At 44.0% G+C, this 17,211-nt stretch overlaps 1 protein-coding gene across 1 annotated transcript in view; it reads right to left on the bottom strand.

Moving 5' to 3' along the window:
• KIAA1549 (KIAA1549 ortholog) overlaps window positions 1-17,211 on the bottom strand; it is an 84,169-nt gene that overhangs the window by 28,580 nt on the left and 38,378 nt on the right. Inside the window, exons 12-15 of the mRNA XM_060156582.1 lie at window positions 9,602-9,804; window positions 6,743-6,966; window positions 5,645-5,798; window positions 2,362-2,679 (exon numbers count right to left, since the gene is read on the bottom strand). Of these exons, the coding sequence (XP_060012565.1) occupies window positions 2,362-2,679; window positions 5,645-5,798; window positions 6,743-6,966; window positions 9,602-9,804 (899 nt within the window). The remainder of the gene's footprint in view (window positions 1-2,361; window positions 2,680-5,644; window positions 5,799-6,742; window positions 6,967-9,601; window positions 9,805-17,211) is intronic.

Here is a 17,211-nt window from a genome sequence, read left to right as displayed (position 1 = left end):
AAGTTGACCTTGCTGGATACTGTATAGTTTTGGTTTTCTTTATAAATATTCTTGAGTTTTGTTCAGGTTCAGGTCTTACTTTTTTCTGTGTTAGGTAGAATGAGAGCAGCTCTGAGTACTCTAATCGAGGCTCCATGAATTATGAGGTCTTTCACACTGGTACAAAAGAAACTGTATTAGTGATCTCAGGCTGCCATAACAAAATATCACAGATTGGGTGGCTTAAACAACAGAAATTTACTTTTTCACAGTTCTGGAGGCTGGAAAATCCACAATCAAGTTTCCAGCAGGGTTCAGTTGTTGGTGAGAGTTCTCTTCCTGGTTTGTGGACAGCTGCCTTCTTGTGTTCTCATATGGTGGAGAGAGAGCTCTGGCGTCTCTTTCTCTTCTTCTAAGGGCATCAGTTCTATCAGATCAAGCTTCCAACCTTATGACCTCATTTAACCTTAATTTCCTCCTTCAGGACTCTATCTCCAATATATTCGCATGGGGGTTTAGGCTTCAACATACAAACTTGGGGGGAATACAATTCAGTCCACAGCAGGAACATATTCCCACGCTTATGTGAGCTCTGAGGATTGTTCCCGCTAATCTTTTGGGAGTAGTTCTGTACTTAAAACTGGTCAGTACTCAAGTGAAGATTCCATGCAGCTCTCTGGAATTCTCTCTCTGTGCATCTCTCTGCTTTCCTGCACTGTCTATTGTGAACTCTAGCTGCCTTTTCCTCCCCAGACTCTCAACTCTGTTTTCTCAACTCAGGGAGACCACTGAGCTCTGCCTGGGGTCTTCCGCCCTGCACCGTAGCTAGAAACTCTCTCAAGACTAGAAACTCTCTCAAGACAGTTGGGGTGACTGTAGGGTTCTACTCATCTCTAACGACCAATGTTGTGAAAACCCATAGATTTTGTTCAGTTACTTTAGTTGTTTCTGGAGAGAAGGTAAATCTAGATCCTTTCCTCCATCTTGTCCAGAAGAGGGAGTCTGTACCAGACACTTTCACTTCTGTGTCTCTGATAGCTTCCCCACTACCTGAAATATTCTTCTTTAATTGATAACCACTAATGACCCTCAGACTTCCACTTAGATTTCGTTTTGTCTATAAAATCCTTCCCAAGCACTTTCAGTCAAGTGCTCCCCCCACATACTTTCCTCTTGCCATGACACCTGCCACACTGTGCTGTACGAAGTTACTGCTTCAACTGTCCACATACCCGCACTGGGACGTAAGAGCTGGAGTAGTGCATCACGCACCTCTGTTTCCCGAGCACCCAGAACATGGCAGGTGCTCCATAAATATATTTGAATGAATAAACAAATGAGAGAAGCTTAAACAGACAGCAGCTATAGTCAAAATTCATTTCATCACCGAGTTTTGTTCAGTATCATCCATTTCCTTAAAGATTATAAACTACCAGTTACAATTATATACCAACTGTAATTATGAAGTAGTTTAATAGTTATTGTTGAAACTATCTATATTTTTATATTTAAAACAACAATGACTAGATTGAATATTTTTCCCCTGCATGGTAGCCGTTATCTATACCTCAGGCCCACCATGTCTTGAAGGAAACAATCTATTGAGAAGAGCATACTTTCAAAATTCATACCAATTTCAGAGATGAAAATTCTTTTAACATATGTTTATTACCACCCAATTTAACCTTAATATGATTAACAAAATTAGAGGAACCCTGTATAAACACTCCTTGAAGAAGAAATTTAAATTGTAACCTATTAACATCTTTCCAGAGTCAAATGTTTCAGTCTGATCGTTTAATCTGAAATTAGCAAAAATAATATTTAATGCTACATCCTTGAGTTCTACTTCTTCTCCGTGACTTGAGAAGGTACATTTGAAAGGTCTGGCTGAATATGAAAAAAATAAAGGATCACAAAGACAGATGAAACACTGAAATGTCAACTCCCAAGATGGAAATCTGGTATTTGAAAATAACTGTGCTTGGCTACTTGTGGACTAGCTGCCTACACCCAGACCCTCACCTCAGCTCTTCAGTCCCAGGTGGCCTACACAAAAAAACTTAATGATTCTAGTACATTCTTAACTGTACCTCTTATGGAGACATCAATGAGAATATATTTTGACACATACTCCACCTATATTTCATGATAACAAAGGGAACTCAGGAAGATACCACCACAAAACACCTGAGTTGCACAAAAGAATGCTTTCAACACTGAGTATTAACCTAGAAGATAATAAAAACTAAGACTCATCATCCGAGCTTTAATTCCAATCAAATCCAACAAGAGTATTGCAGGGATCCTGAAAACGAGGCAGTCAGGCAACAAAGCTCCGACATCTTGCCCATAAGAGAATTCTAGAAGGTCCACACTTACACTGCATGGGTTGTTGGCCGTCTGAGCTGGGCTGTAGAAGGACCCCCACTGGGTGGCTCGTCTCTCTTCCCGGGAAGGGGTGCTGTTCACAGGCAGGCCGGCTGGGACCCCAGGGCCTGCAGCTGCAGTGTTAGGGGGCTGGCTGCTGGGGGCCACGAGGGCAAAAGCGTCATCCAGGAGGGAGTGCATGGTCTGCCGCGCCTCCTCGATGGACGGCTGGGGCGGGATGTACTGGGAGGCTGGGAAGGGCAGGCCTGGATACCTCCCCAGCTCAGCTGAAGACGGCGTCTGCACATCTGCTGGGAGGTCGGGATCAGACTACAGTGGGGGAAACAGCAAAGTGAAGAATCAGACACGAGCTTCTGTGGAGACCCGAAAACAAAACTCTAGGACTAAAAAAGAATTTAACAATTTTCACTGACATTGAGGAATGGGTTTACCATAAGAATTTTTCAAATCACAGCTGAGGAATGTGCATTACCTTTCACGGGGGCAAAAAGTTTGAATCAGAAGAAATAAAAAAGTAAAATGATTCCACAGTCATTTGTCCAGCAAAACTCAATCAACTCCCTGAAATGTATCTCAGTACCTGGAAGTGCACATGTTTTCCTGAAAGCCCCTAGCAACCAAAAATGATGTGTCAGAGTCTATATATTAAAATACCTAGTTGACTTTCCCTAGATACAGAAACCCAAAACTAAAGCAGTCTATTGACTATTAAAAATAGTCACGCAGGCCACTGAGCCTGCGCATCCGGAGCCTGTGCTCCGCAACGGGAGAGGCCACAACAGTGAGAGGCCCGCGTACCGCATAAAAAAAAAAAAAAAAAAATGTATGTCTAGTATAATCTTCAAGATGAAATACTACCTAAGAAAAGGTGAGTTCCCAAAAAGGCATTATCTGTGAAGGTATATGTTTCATCGGACTCACAGACTTAGAAAACAAATTTATGGTTACCAAAGGGGAAAGGTAGGGGGAGGTATAAATTAGGAGGTTGGGATTAACATATACAACAAGGACCTACTGTACAGCACAGGGAACTCTACTCCATCTTCTGTAATAACCTGTATGGGAAAAAAATCTGAAAAAGAACAGATATATGGGGCTTCCCTGGTGGCGCAGTGGTTGAGAGTCTGCCTGCCGATGCAGGGGACACGGGTTCGTGCCCCAGTCCAGGAAGATCCCACATGCCGCGGTGTGGCTGGGCCCGTGAGCCATGGCCGCTGAGCCTGCACGTCTGGAGCCTGTGCTCTGCAGCGGGAGAGGCCACAGCGGTGAGGGGCCCGCGTACCGCAAAAAAAAAAAAGAACAGATATACGTATATGTATAACTGAATCACTTTGCTGTACACCTGAAACTAACACAATATTGTAAATCAACTATACTCCAATATGAAATTAAAAAATAAACAAAAATCATACAATATAAGTATTAAAAAAAAGAAAATATATGTTTCAGAATTTTTAGGGAGAGAAAGTAAAAAGTCCATCTGAGGAAGAATTTCTTATTAGGGAACCTTTGAAAAATGGAGCCATGTGGGATGAAGCAGCTGACTGAGTTAGTGTTCTCCAGGGAAGGGCTTCTTCCCACCAGCTGAGGGAGGAACCTCTGTGCTTTCTGCTAAGAAAAAAAGCAAGGAGAAGAAGGATAGTCTGGGCCACCATGAAAGAGGCCTGATTTATGGTCATTGACAGGGCAAGGGGAGGACAGGTTATTTCCTCACAAAACTCAATGGCACTGGATGATGGAACTCAGGGCTACTGAAAAAAGAACGCGCGGGACTGCAAAGGCTCTCCTACAGATTTGTCTCAGAGAAGGAGCCCTGGGGCTCTGGAAGCTAAGAGGGAAGAAGAAATGCTCCCCCTTCTTCTGCTCATCGGTTTCACACAACAGGATCTCTGAGATCCCGGATGAAACAAAAACGAAAGCTCCAGGGGACCATCCTGGGGAGTCAAGGGAACAGCCCTCCCCAGATCAAGCCAAACACCACAGACGCCCAAACACCTGTCCAAAAACACGGCAGCGGCTCAGGAGCGCCATCTACTGTGAGAACGGCCTGAGGTTCCCCCACCTGAGCAATTCATTCACAGCCTTCAGGAAGGATTCATTCATTCTGTTGGGGAGCAAAGCAGCCTAATTTGCATACATTCCAACCCACGGGAATCACACCAATCCTCATGAGCCAGTTACGAAGGCAGGGTCAGTCTCAGGACACCAGAAACACAGCAAGTTCCAAAGGGAAACCCTGGTTCTTTCAGATGGTCACGACAATTATATTTAGCCCCAATGTCAGTATGGTACTTGGCACGTATGTGTAATTCTGTTTAGTGCCTCTCAGTGTTAGTTATCTGTGTAATTTGAGAGATAAAATATAAAACTCAAATAAGAAATCACTGGTTACCTAAGCTCTAACTGAGTGATCATGTACATCACAAACTCCTTCTCCAAGAATGTGTTTGGCTAATTTCTCTCTAAAAAGGATGGGTCTGTAACTTTGTCTCCAGAAGGAGAAAGGTGGTCTTGTGCAACGAGAAAGGGCATCAGCCTGGCACAGGGCTACAGACGTGCACTTTGTGTCCCGGTGCTGCCAGACACACTGGGAACGTGGGGCTCCGGCTCTGTCTTGGGGTGTCTTTGTGTCTGTATTTCTCACGGCCCCTTGGGGAGGCTGGCCCTTTCTTCCCTGCTCAGTGGGGTCTGTATGTGTCTTAATGCTGTCAACGTCTGCTTTAACACTACAAGCAACTCTGTGCCCCTTTCCTTTGGAAAAAAATGTTTAACTCCCTGTTTCTTAATTTCCATTAAGCTCTTTCTTCCTTTAAAACTAGATATATATATATATATATATTAGCAAATGTAATATCCTCTTAGCACTCCAAGAACAGACGATGGGACAAAACCCTAAATGTCCCTCCTACCACCATGAAACCCAAACAACTCTCTGATGAAGGGAAGAAAAAAGAAACTTTCTGGACGCTTCTCTCTGTTTTCCAATTAACCTCGAGAAGTTGCCATTCTGAAGCCTGAGAGGACAGGGTTTGCTTAACAGGAAGTAAAAACACTGAGTGTGTTTCCAGAGGGCTCCCCCAGCAGCCCCTTGGTCTGTATGACTCAAGTCCTTCTTCAAAGGAAGTGCCCACCCCTTCCCCACCCTACGCGCCTCACAACCTAGCTGGCCCTGGAGCATCCCCTACTGGGCATCAGCATCACCCAGGGCAGCAGCCGTCACTGCTCATTCTCCTCTACCTAAGAGCGACCAGAAGCAAGGCTCAACATTACACACCGGGCAACCAATATAGGCAGAGTTGTGGACACCAGGGGGTCGTTTGTAAGTGCCGTCGCTGTCTGTGGTGATAAGTCTGTCCTTCTCAGCATCTCCGGGGCAGCCATTGACCTGATGTTTCCGGCGTGGTTTAGGAGAACGTTTTATCCTGGAGCTGCCAGGAGAAAAGAGAGGTTATCTTCATAGGAAATAACCTTCCGGCCATGGGCTCATCAACTAAACGCCAAGTATTTTCTGCGTACCTAGGACCTGCTAGCCCCTGTGGTAAACACCCCACAGGATGCAAACAATGTGTAAGACACAGTCTCTGCTCTAAGAAAGCTCACAGTCCACCGGGGCAGACTATACTAAACACACGGAACAACAGAGAATAGTATCACCGCTGGCTACCTGTGGCCTGATCTAGGTCTTAAAAAATGAGTAGGATCTGCGGACGGGCAGGGAAGTGGGGCAAGTGTGAGGTGCAGGCAGGACCGTGTGGAGGGCCAGAAACAGGAATGCAGATGAATGTTTGGGGGGCAATGAGGCCACCGCCTAGGGGGCGGCAGTTCCTCTGTGCTGCTGGGCGGAGGGGGGAGCAGCTGGGTGAAAGGCAGTGCCCCGCTAGGTACAGGAGTCCAGGGTCCACCCGGCAGGCAGCCCAAGCCAGCACAGGTGTGAGCAGAGCAAGACACAAACGAGAGCTGATCTTACACAAAATGCCTCTGCATTAGGGGGCAAGGGCCTGGGAGACCAAGAGACCGAGACTCTGAGAGCGGCTGTGCGCCCGGCCGAACTGGTGACCAAGCACGGGAGGTGGAGATGCTGGGGGTGAGAGCTGAAGAAGAGAGGCAGGGAGAGGGAGCCCTGGAGCCCTCTGAGAAGGACGGCGCCACCTTTTCAGAAGTCTGAATTCCAGGAGACACGAAACCCAGGGAGGTGCTCCGGGGCCACTGGGGTGGAATGAATGCAGCCTTCACCACAGGTGACCTCCAGGTGGGATGGCGGCCTCCCAGCCTACCCAGCCTGGAGTCGCTTGCAGAGACTTCTCCCCGCCCCCTCCACAGCCGAGCCATTGTAGCCCTGCAGCAGGGGCCTCCGGCCCGGCTCGGGGCCCACCTCTTCCTGGGCTCTATGAACACAGAGGGCACGCTGGCCGTGGGGTCCAGGATCTTGTCGATCTGCATCTGCGCCCTGCGGTACACGCGGTGCCGCTCCCGCGTGTCTCCCGACGACAGCTCGTCCAGCACCGGGAACTCGTAGTGCCCGCGGCGCTTGGCGCGGAGCCGGATCTTGTTCCGATGGTGCTCGATCTCCGACTTGTGCCGCAGTGCTGTCTGGATCTGGGAAACGAGACAGACGGAACGTTCTGACGGTCTCTGGGACCACGCAGAGAAAGCAGCTGGGAGGCCTTTCTGCGACTCTCCTCCACCCGCCCCCGGCTGTCCTAGGCTCCCACGAGGCCCCGAAGGGGTGACAGGGATAGGCACACCCACACGGGGCGTGGGGAACCTCCATCATCCGGAGCTGTATCCCCACACTCCACGTGGTGGGTGGGACGCGGGAAGCCGTGGTATCGGCCCCCAAACAGGGCAAAAGAACTCAAACCCGGGAAACAGGCCAGTGGCAACTTTGAAGATACTGAGAGACAGTGACAACTATATGTCATACGACCCGAGAAAAGAGTAAATATTTTCCATACCCAATAATATCACTACTTTAGAGATTTTTAAATTAAGACAGAGTGAAAGAAGATATTTGCATTATACAATAAAATACCCATTTACTAATGATGCTTAGTGTTACCAAAACAAGCCCCCAGCCATGAGACACCCCTCCTCAAAGTGGAAAATCGACACGTATGGAAACACATCCTCGCTGGCTACAAGGGGCCTGAACTAGGTCTCCAAGAGCCGGCTGGTTCTGAAGCAGGGGAGGGAGGGAAGTGGGCAGAGGGTGTGCAGGGAAGGCACCAAGGTGCTGAGGGCCAGAAGCAGGAATGCAGACGCAGGTCTGGGGGAACGAGGCCACAGCTCCGGGAGCGGCAGGTCGGCTGAGCTATCAGGGAGAGCAGACGGGGAATGCTTTCCTTCATGGAGGTGCCTCCCCTTGTTTTCTAAGCCCTTAGCCCAGCTTCAGAGGACTTAACAGCAAGCAAGATGGAGACAGAGGGAAAAAGGGAAACCAAACTAGGCATCCGACTGGGAGAAGAGAGCAGGAGCAACGTCTAAGACAAGGTGGGACGCTCCTGGCCACGCCACAGTGGACGAGGAGCCACATGCTCCTTGCGACTGCTTGAGGGAGGGGCAGGTGGATGAGATTCTTGACAACTTCCCAGCAGGATGATTCAGGAAGCCCCTCTCACTCTATCAGGATCTAACTGTTCTTTAAAATATGTGAGGTCCCCACAGGAGGACCAAGACATGCTAGGAATGTGCACCAGAACCTCCTAAAAAGAAAACATTTCCACTGAGATGTATGGAGCCTACCGGTAGGTGCACCAGTACTGATAATGCTCTTGTTCTTAAGTTGGGCTTTCACTTTATGCTTTATAATCAATATATATGTTTCCTATACCACATGCATGCATCAAATACATTTTAAAGATAGTAAAAGAAAAAAGTGGCGATGAGTGCTATCCAGTTGTGAGGCCTGGTGAGCTTATTCTCTTCTTTTTTTGGCCACATGGAGAACCCACTCCAGGGTGCTTACTCATGGCCATGTGAGGCACATGCAACACAGGACTGATGGGGTCATAGGTCTAGGCTAGGACCGGGGTCATGCAGGGTCAGGGCTCCTGAGCATCAGTGAGAAGGGACAGCATGTGTCACCTTGAACCCATGACACACGTTCTTCTGGTCATGTCCTTGGCAAGGAGCCAATGAGGTGTGGAGAGGAGAATGTGTAAGAACTCTTGCTAAGACTTCTGTAAGATGATCCACTTTAAGGATTGAATTGCATCAATTATTAGTTCACCTGGCAGAACTCACAACAGCAGCAGGTATTTCTTAGAGGCAAGAAACTGACAGTCATGATGCTACCATGTGTGCGACCCTAAACAGCATTCATTCCACTCATGGTCCAGACCAGGTCAAACTCCTCAAGTTCAAGTTAACAGTGACGTGACCTGGCCTTCTGGTTCCCCAAATCTTAGGAGGAAAGCAGATCTATCTCACTGTTCCAGGAGTCACTGGAAATACAGTTTCTTCCCAAGACTTACCTAGATGTTTGGGGCCAGAGCAGATCTATCAGGCATCACAGAGTCTACTGTGGTCCCAAGATTACCCCACATTCAACAATTCACTAGGAGAACTCTCAGGACTCAGAATGTAAGTCCAATTTATTACGGCAAAAGGACACAAAGCAAAACCAGCATAGAGGAATGGCACATAGGGTGAGGTCTGGAGGAAACCAGGCACAGCTTCCAAGAGTCCTTTCCCAGAAAAGTCACGCAGGATGTGAACTCCTCCAGCAATGAGTTGTGACAACGCATGCGACACGTCTACCAGGGAAGCTCATTAGAGACTCAATGCCCAGGATGTTTACTGGAGGCCGGTCACATAGGCACCCTCTGCCTAGCATGTACCAAAATTCCGGACTCCCAGAAGAAAGAGTTGCTCAGCAAAAATCATGTTGCTTGTACAAACAGTTTAGGCACAGCGAGCCACTCCATTCTGGGAATGGTGGGAATCTTTCCAAGATCCAAATCCCCAAACCCCAGCCACGGGCTAAGGCGGACTTTCTCAGGATAGCCACCCCTGGTCTTTAATCTGCACATCCACCAGTGTGCCTACTAGTGTCCTTGAATGGTATGTGATCTAAAAACACTGAGTACCAGATTTTAAATTAAGAACATCTGTGAGCAGCTCCTAACTTTAGCTCATACTTTTGACACTAACTTCATTTTTAAGCAGTGACCAAATGAGAATGTAAGGTTTTTCTTTTTTTATTAATGCACTTTTTCATAAAACCAAATACCTCTTTGTTAATTTTGTTGGTTTCGGCCACTCGGTCGGCCAGGATGGGGTGTGGAACTGGGGGTGCCGGGATGGGCTGCATGGCGATCAGCTGAATCTTATTGGGGACCCGCCGACTGGCCTCCGAGGAGCGGGAGATCCTGTCCACATGCTCAAAGATGGAGGCTGACGAATGCTGCTCATTCCCCGAGCTGGGTGCTGCCCCTGGAACAGAAGGAAAAGAAAAATTAAGAAATAAAGTCATTGTAAAGAAAGAGCAAATCATCACAATTAGGGATTTCTTAAAGAATCGTCAGATGGGCCCCTGACCAAAAACACATCCCCAACTCCAAGGCAGAGTACTTGAAATGTCACTATTCGAACTTAAATTGTCTGGGATAAGTAGTGTCTCCTTCAGTCTCATTAAAAATTACAAATATCCATAGGCAAGATATGAAAATCACTACGACATTATGTGCCCCAAGTGGCCCTGTTTTGTCTAAAGGTGTTTCAAAGTCTTCAGTAAGACAGGGTAAAGGACAGGAGAAGCCTGACGTGGGTAGGTCAGTAGCAATTTACAGAACTTGGAGGACAACACTTATGGCAGCTCTGAATGTCCATGCTCATTTGAAGTGATATAAATTTAGTTGCAAGGCAATTACACTGTTGAGATAACAAAAGACCAGGGGATTGTGGACCTGCTGGCAAGTACCAGTGAATGATTAAGGCTTCTGCCTTCTCAGTTCTGATGAAGAAAGAAAATGAAGAGTCAGGAGAAGAAAAAGCTACTGCCTGCGTGGAATTAGTTCCCACTTTAAAAACAGATGAAGAGGGGCTTCCCTGGTGGCGCAGTGGTTGAGAGTCTGCCTGCTGATGCAGGGGACACGGGTTCATGCCCCGGTCCGAGACCGCGGAGCAGCTAGGCCCACGAGCCATGGCTGCTGAGCCTGCGCGCCCGGAGCCTGTGCTCCGCAACGGAAGACGCCACAACAGTGAGAGGCCCACGTACCGCAAAAAAAAAACAGATGAAGAGAACACTGAAAAATGGTTAAAAGGGTAATTATTTTAAGTAACCGGAACTGCAAAAAAGAAAAATATTTAAATGTATAGAAAAAAAGATAGAAAAACACTTTAACAGAGACTGGATCTTGGTATGAGTAATGTTCTCCAATTTCTTGTATTTTCTGTAACGTGGATTTTCTCTAGTCAGTATTACTTTTATAATAGAAATAATCCAAATAAACTTTAATTTTAAAAAGGCAAAGAGGGTCTTCCCTGGTGGTGCAGTGGTTGGGATTCTGCCTGCCAGTGCAGGGGACACGGGTTCGAGTCCTAGTTGGGGAAGATCCCACATGCCGCGGAGCAACTAGGCCCGTGCACCACAACTACTGAGCCCACGTGCCACAATTACTGAGCCCGCGTGCCCCAATTACTGAAGCCAACACGCCTAGAGCCCATGCTCCGCAACGAGAAGCCACTGCAATGTGAAGCCCACGCACCACAACGAAGAGTAGCCCCCACTCACTGCAACTAAAGAAAGCCCGCATGCAGCAATGAAGACCTAATGAAGCCAAAAATAAAATTTAAAAAAAAAAATTTTTTTTAAAGGCAAAGAAAGAGATGAAGAGGGGCTGAATGGATGGAAAGAACTCTCCAGTTAGACACACTAAGATCCCACATGCCCTCCCTCTAAGCCACAGGTCACCTCTAGAGGCTCTGGACACTGCTTGAAAATAAATGGCCAACAGGCCAAGAGAAGAAGTGAACGCATGCCAAAACTATTTTTAAACAAAAGCCTAAGTTTTGAAACCTCGAGCATAAGTGAAAAATATACAGGTTTCCCCTCAGTGTAAAAAAAGTGTTGAGCAAGAGGGCAGACAACAGAAGCAAAAACTACAATTCTGCAGCCTGTGGAACAAAAACCACATTCACAGAAAGACAGACAAGATGAAAAGGCAGAGGGCTATGTACCAGATGAAGGAAAAAGATAAAACCCCAGAAAAACAACTAAATGATGTGGATATAGGCAACTTTCCAGAAAAAGAATTCAGAATAATGATAGTGAAGATGATCCAGGACCTTGGAAAAAGAATGGAGGCAAAGATCGAAAAGATGCAAGAAATGTTTAACCAAGACCCAGAAGAATTAAAGAACAAACAAACAGAGATGAACAATACAATAACTGAAATGAAAACTACACTAGAAGGAATCAATAGCAGAATAATTGAGGCAGAAGAACGGATAAGTGACTGGGAAGACAGAATGGTGGAATTCACTGCTGCAGAACAAAGAAAAAAGAATGAAAAGAAATGAAGACAGCCTAAGAGACCTCTGGGACAACATTAAACGCAACAACATTAGCATTATAGGGGTCCCAGAAGGAGAAGACAGAGAGAAAGGATCAGAGAAAATATGTGAAGAGATTGTAGTCGAAAACTTCCCTAACACAGGAAAGGAAATAGCCACCCAAGTCCAGGAAGCGCAGAGTCCCATATAGGATAAACCCAAGGAGAAACACGCCAAGACACATAGTAATCAAATTGGTAAAAATTAAAGACAAAGAAAAATTATTAAAAGCAGCAAGGGAAGAACGACAAATAATATACAAGGGAACTGCCATAAGGTTAACAGCTGATTTCTCAGCAGAAACTCTACAAGCCAGAAGGAAGTAGCATGATATACTTAAAGTGATGAAAGGGAAGAACTTACAACCAAGATTACTCGACCTGGCAAGGATCTCAATCAGATTCGATGAAGAAATCAAAAGCTTTACAGACAAGCGAAAGCTAAGAGAATTCAGCACCACCAAACCAGCTCTACAACAAATGCTAAAGGAACTTTTCTAAGTGGGAAACACAAGAGAAGAAAAGGACCTACAAAAACAAACCCAAAACAATTAAGAAAATGGTAATAGGAACATACATATCGATAATTACCTTAAACTTGAATAGATTAAATGCTCCAACCAAAAGACACAGGCTTGCTGAATGAATATAAAAACAACACCCATATATATGCTGTCTACAAGAGACCCACTTCAGACCTAGGGACACATACAGACTGAAAGTGAGGGGATGGAAAAAGATATTCCATGCAAATGGAAATCAAAAGGAAGCTACAGTAGCAATACTCATATCAGATAAAATAAACTTTAAAATAAAGCATGTTACAAGACACAGGGAAGGATACTACATAATGATCAAGGGATCAATCCAAGAAGAAGATATAACAATTATAAATATATATGTACCCAACATAGGAGCACCTCAACACATAAGGCAAATGCTAACAGCTATAAAATAGGAAATCGACAGTAACACAATAATAGTGGTGGACTTTAACACCTCCCTTACACCAAGGGACAGATCATCCAAAATGAAAATAAATAAGGAAACAGAAGCTTTAAATGACACAACAGACCAGATAGATTTAATTGATATTTATAGGACATTCCATCCAAAAACAGCAGATTACACTTTCTTCTCAAGTGCACACGGAACATTCTCCAGGATAGATCACATCTTGGGTCACAAATCAAGCCTCAGTAAATTTAAGAAAACTGAAATCATATCAAGAATCTTTTCTGACCACAACGCTATGAGATTAGAAATGAATTACAGGGACAAAAATGTAGAAAACACAAATACATGGAGGCTGAACAATACGTTACTAAATAACCAAGAGATCACTGAAGAAACCAAAGAGGAAATCAAAAAATACCTAGAGACAATAGACAATGAAAACACGACAATCCAAAACCTATGGGATGCAGCAAAAGCAGTTCTAAGAGGGAAGTTTATAGCTATACAAGCCCACCACAAGGAATAAGAAAAATCTCAAATAAACAATCTAACCTTACACCTAAAGGAACCAGAGAGAGAAGAACAAACAAAACTCAAAGTTAGCAGAAGGAAAGAAATCATAAAGATCAGAGCAGAAATAGATGAAATAGAAACAAAGAAAACAATAGCAAAGATCAATAAAACTAAAAGCTGGTTCTTTGAGAAGATAAACAAAATTGATAAATCATTAGCCAGACTCATCAAGAAAAAGAGGGAGATGACTAAAATCAATAAAATTAGAAATGAAAAAGGAGAACTTACAACAGACACCGCAGAAATACAAAGCATCCTAAGAGACTACTACAAGCAACTCTATGCCAATAAAATGGACAACCTGGAAGAAATTGGCAAATTCGTAGAAAGGTATAACCTTCCAAGGCTGAACCAGGAAGAAACAGAAAATACAGACCAATCACAAGTAATGAAATTGAAACTGTCATTGAAAAGCTTCCAACAAACAAAAGTCCAGGACCAGATGGCTTCACAGGTGAATTTTATCAAACATTTAGAGAAGACCTAACACCCATCCTTCTCAAACTCTTCCAAAACATTGCAGAGGAAGGAACATTCCCAAACTCATTCTATGAGGCCACCGTCACCCTGATACCAAAACCAGATAAAGATACTACAAAAAAAGAAAATTACAGACCAATATCACTGATGAATATAGATGCAAAAATCCTCAACAAAATACTAGCAAACAGAATCCAACAACACATTAAAAGCATCATACACCATGATCAAGTGGGATTTATCCCAGGGGTGCAAGGATTCTTCAATATATGCAAATCAATCAATGTGATACACCATATTAACAAACTGAAGAATAAAAACCATAAGATCATCTCAACAGATGCAGAAAAAGCTTTTGACAAAATTCAACACCATTTACGATAAAAACTCTCCAGAAAGTGGGCATAGAGGGAACCTACCACAACATAATAAAGGCCATATACGACAAACCCACAGCAAACATCATTCTCAATGGTGAAAAATTGAAAGCATTTCCTCTAATGTCAGGAACAAGACAAGGATGTCCACTCTCACCACTATTATTCAACATAGTTTTGGAAGTCCTAGCCATGGCAATCAGAGAAGAAAAAGAAATAAAAGGAATACAAATTGGAAAAGAAGAAGTAAAACTGTCACTGTTTGCAGATGACATGATACCATACACAGAGAATCCTAAAGATGCCACCAGAAAACTACTGGAGCTAATCAATGAATTTGGTAAAGTTGCAGGATACAAGATTAATGCACAGAAATCTCTTGCATTCCTATACTCTAATGATGAAAAATCTGAAAGAGAAATTAAGGAAACAATCCCATTTACCATTACCATTTAACATTACCATGTTACCACTGCAACAAAAAAAATAAAATACCTAGGAACAAAGCTACCTAGGGAGACAAAAGACCTGTATGCACAACACTGTCAGACACTGATGAAAGGAATTAAAGATGATACCAACAGATGGAGATATATACCATGTTGTTGGATTGGAAGAATCAATATTGTGAAAATGACTATACTATGCAAAGCAATCTACAGATTCAGTGCAATCCCTATCAAACTACCAATGGCATTTTTTATGGAACTAGAACAAAAAATCTTAAAATTTGTATGGAGACACAAAAGACCCCCAACAGCCAAAGCAGTCTTGAGGGAAAGAAACGGAGCTGGAGGAATCAGACTCCCTGACTTTAGACTATACTATAAAGCTACAGTAATCAAGACAGTATGGTACTGGCACAAAAACAGAAACATAGATCAATGGAACAAGATAGAAAGCCCAGAGATAAACTCATGCACCTATGGTCAACTATCTATGACAAAGGAGGAAAGGATATACAATGGAGAAAAGACAGTCTCTTCAATAAGTGATGCTGGGAAAACTAGACGGCTACATGTAAAAGAATGAAATTAGAACTCTCCCTAACACCATACACCTAAATAAACTCAAAATGGATTTGAGACCTAAATGTAAGACCGGACACTATAAAACTCTTAGAGGAAAACTTTGAAAGAACACTCTTTGACATAAATCACAGCAAGATCTTTTTTGATCCACCTCCTAGAGTAATGGAAATAAAAACAAAAATAAACAAATGGGACCTAATGAAACTTCAAAGCTTTTGCACAGCAAAGGAAACCATAAACAAGATGAAAAGACAACCCTCAGAATGGGAGAAAATATCTGCAAATGAATCAACGGACAAAGGATTAATCTCCAAAATACATAAACAGCTCATGCAGCTCAATATTAAAAAAACAAACAACCCAATCCAAAAATGGGCAGAAGACCTAAATAGACATTTCTCCAAAGAAGTCATACAGATGGCCAAGAAGCACATGAAAAGCTGCTCAACATCACTAATTATTAGAGAAATGCAAATCAAAACTACAATGAAGTATCACCTCACACCAGTTTGAATGGGCATCATCAGAAAATCTACAAACAACAAATGCTGGAGAAGGTGTGGAGAAAAGGGAAGAACCCTCTTGCACTGTTGGTGGGAATGTAAATTGATACAGTCACTATGGAGAACAGTATGGAGGTTCCTTAAAAAACTAAAAATAGAATTACCATATGATCCAGCAACCCCACTACTGGGCATATACCCAGAGAAAACCATAATTCAAAAAGACACATGCACCTCAGTGTTCATTGCAGCACTATTTACAATAGCCAGGTCATGGAAGCAACCTAAATGCCCATCAACAGACAAACGGATAATGAAGATGTGGTACATATATACAATGGAATATTACTCAGGCATAAAAAGGAACAAAATTGGGTCATTTGTTGAGACGTGGATGGATCTAGAGACTGTCACACACAGTGCATAAAGTCAGAAAGAGAAAAACAAATATCATACATTAACACACATATGTGGAACCTAGAAAAATGGTACAGATGAACTGGTTTGCAGGGCAGAAATTGAGACACAGATGTAGAGAACAAACGTATGGACACCAAGGGGAGAAAGTGGTGTTGGGGGGGTGGTGGTGGGATGAATTGGGAGATTCGGATTGACATGTATACACTGATGTGTATAAAATTGATGACTAATAAGAACCTGCTGTATAAAAAAATTTTTTTAATTAAATTAAAAAAAAGAAGTGTTGAGCAAAGCAGTAAGGAGTAAGTAGTTGATACTGTATAGAAGGAACGCACATCAGTGGTACGTACATCTTTGTACTTCCTCTTAATTTGAATTATATTCACTTGCTATCCCAAGTGATGAGAAATTATGTGCATAGCTCTGTGAATGAAGACATCTCTCTTGTCCAGGAGGCAGACTTGTCTGGATTCAGGCTATTCTCCAGCTTTCTTTCCCTGACTGGAGGGAGCCTGACCATTTGCACAATACAAGCACAGCCAGACACCACCATTCATCCCTTCAGCTACTCAAATTACAGGCAAGAAGCCTAGAAGGAGATAATTAGCTTCATCAGATAAGGCTAGCCTTGCTAACCCAAACTTTTAAAGTGACAGCAGATGTCACAAGGGTGTCCCATTAAGCTACTGATACCTAAGGCTGAGACTGCTTTCCTCCAGGATGGTAACAAGATCAGGGTGCAAAGGTGACCAGGAAGAAAGGCCCCTCCCCCCTGCGCTGTCTGCCTGCCCGGGTCCAGGGAGCTGCAGGCCTGTGTCTCACTCCTGTCCATGCCCCATCCCACTCCCCACCTGGATCCTCGTTCTATAATTCACCAACTGCAACAGGAGAAGCAGGGGACATGCAGAAAACCCTCAACCTCTATACTGCCTGGAACCCAGCTCTT

The sequence above is a fragment of the Lagenorhynchus albirostris genome, chromosome 8 (assembly GCF_949774975.1).
Source record: "Lagenorhynchus albirostris chromosome 8, mLagAlb1.1, whole genome shotgun sequence".
Taxonomy (NCBI): domain Eukaryota; kingdom Metazoa; phylum Chordata; class Mammalia; order Artiodactyla; family Delphinidae; genus Lagenorhynchus; species Lagenorhynchus albirostris.
This window is presented reverse-complemented; position numbering and strand designations above follow the sequence as displayed.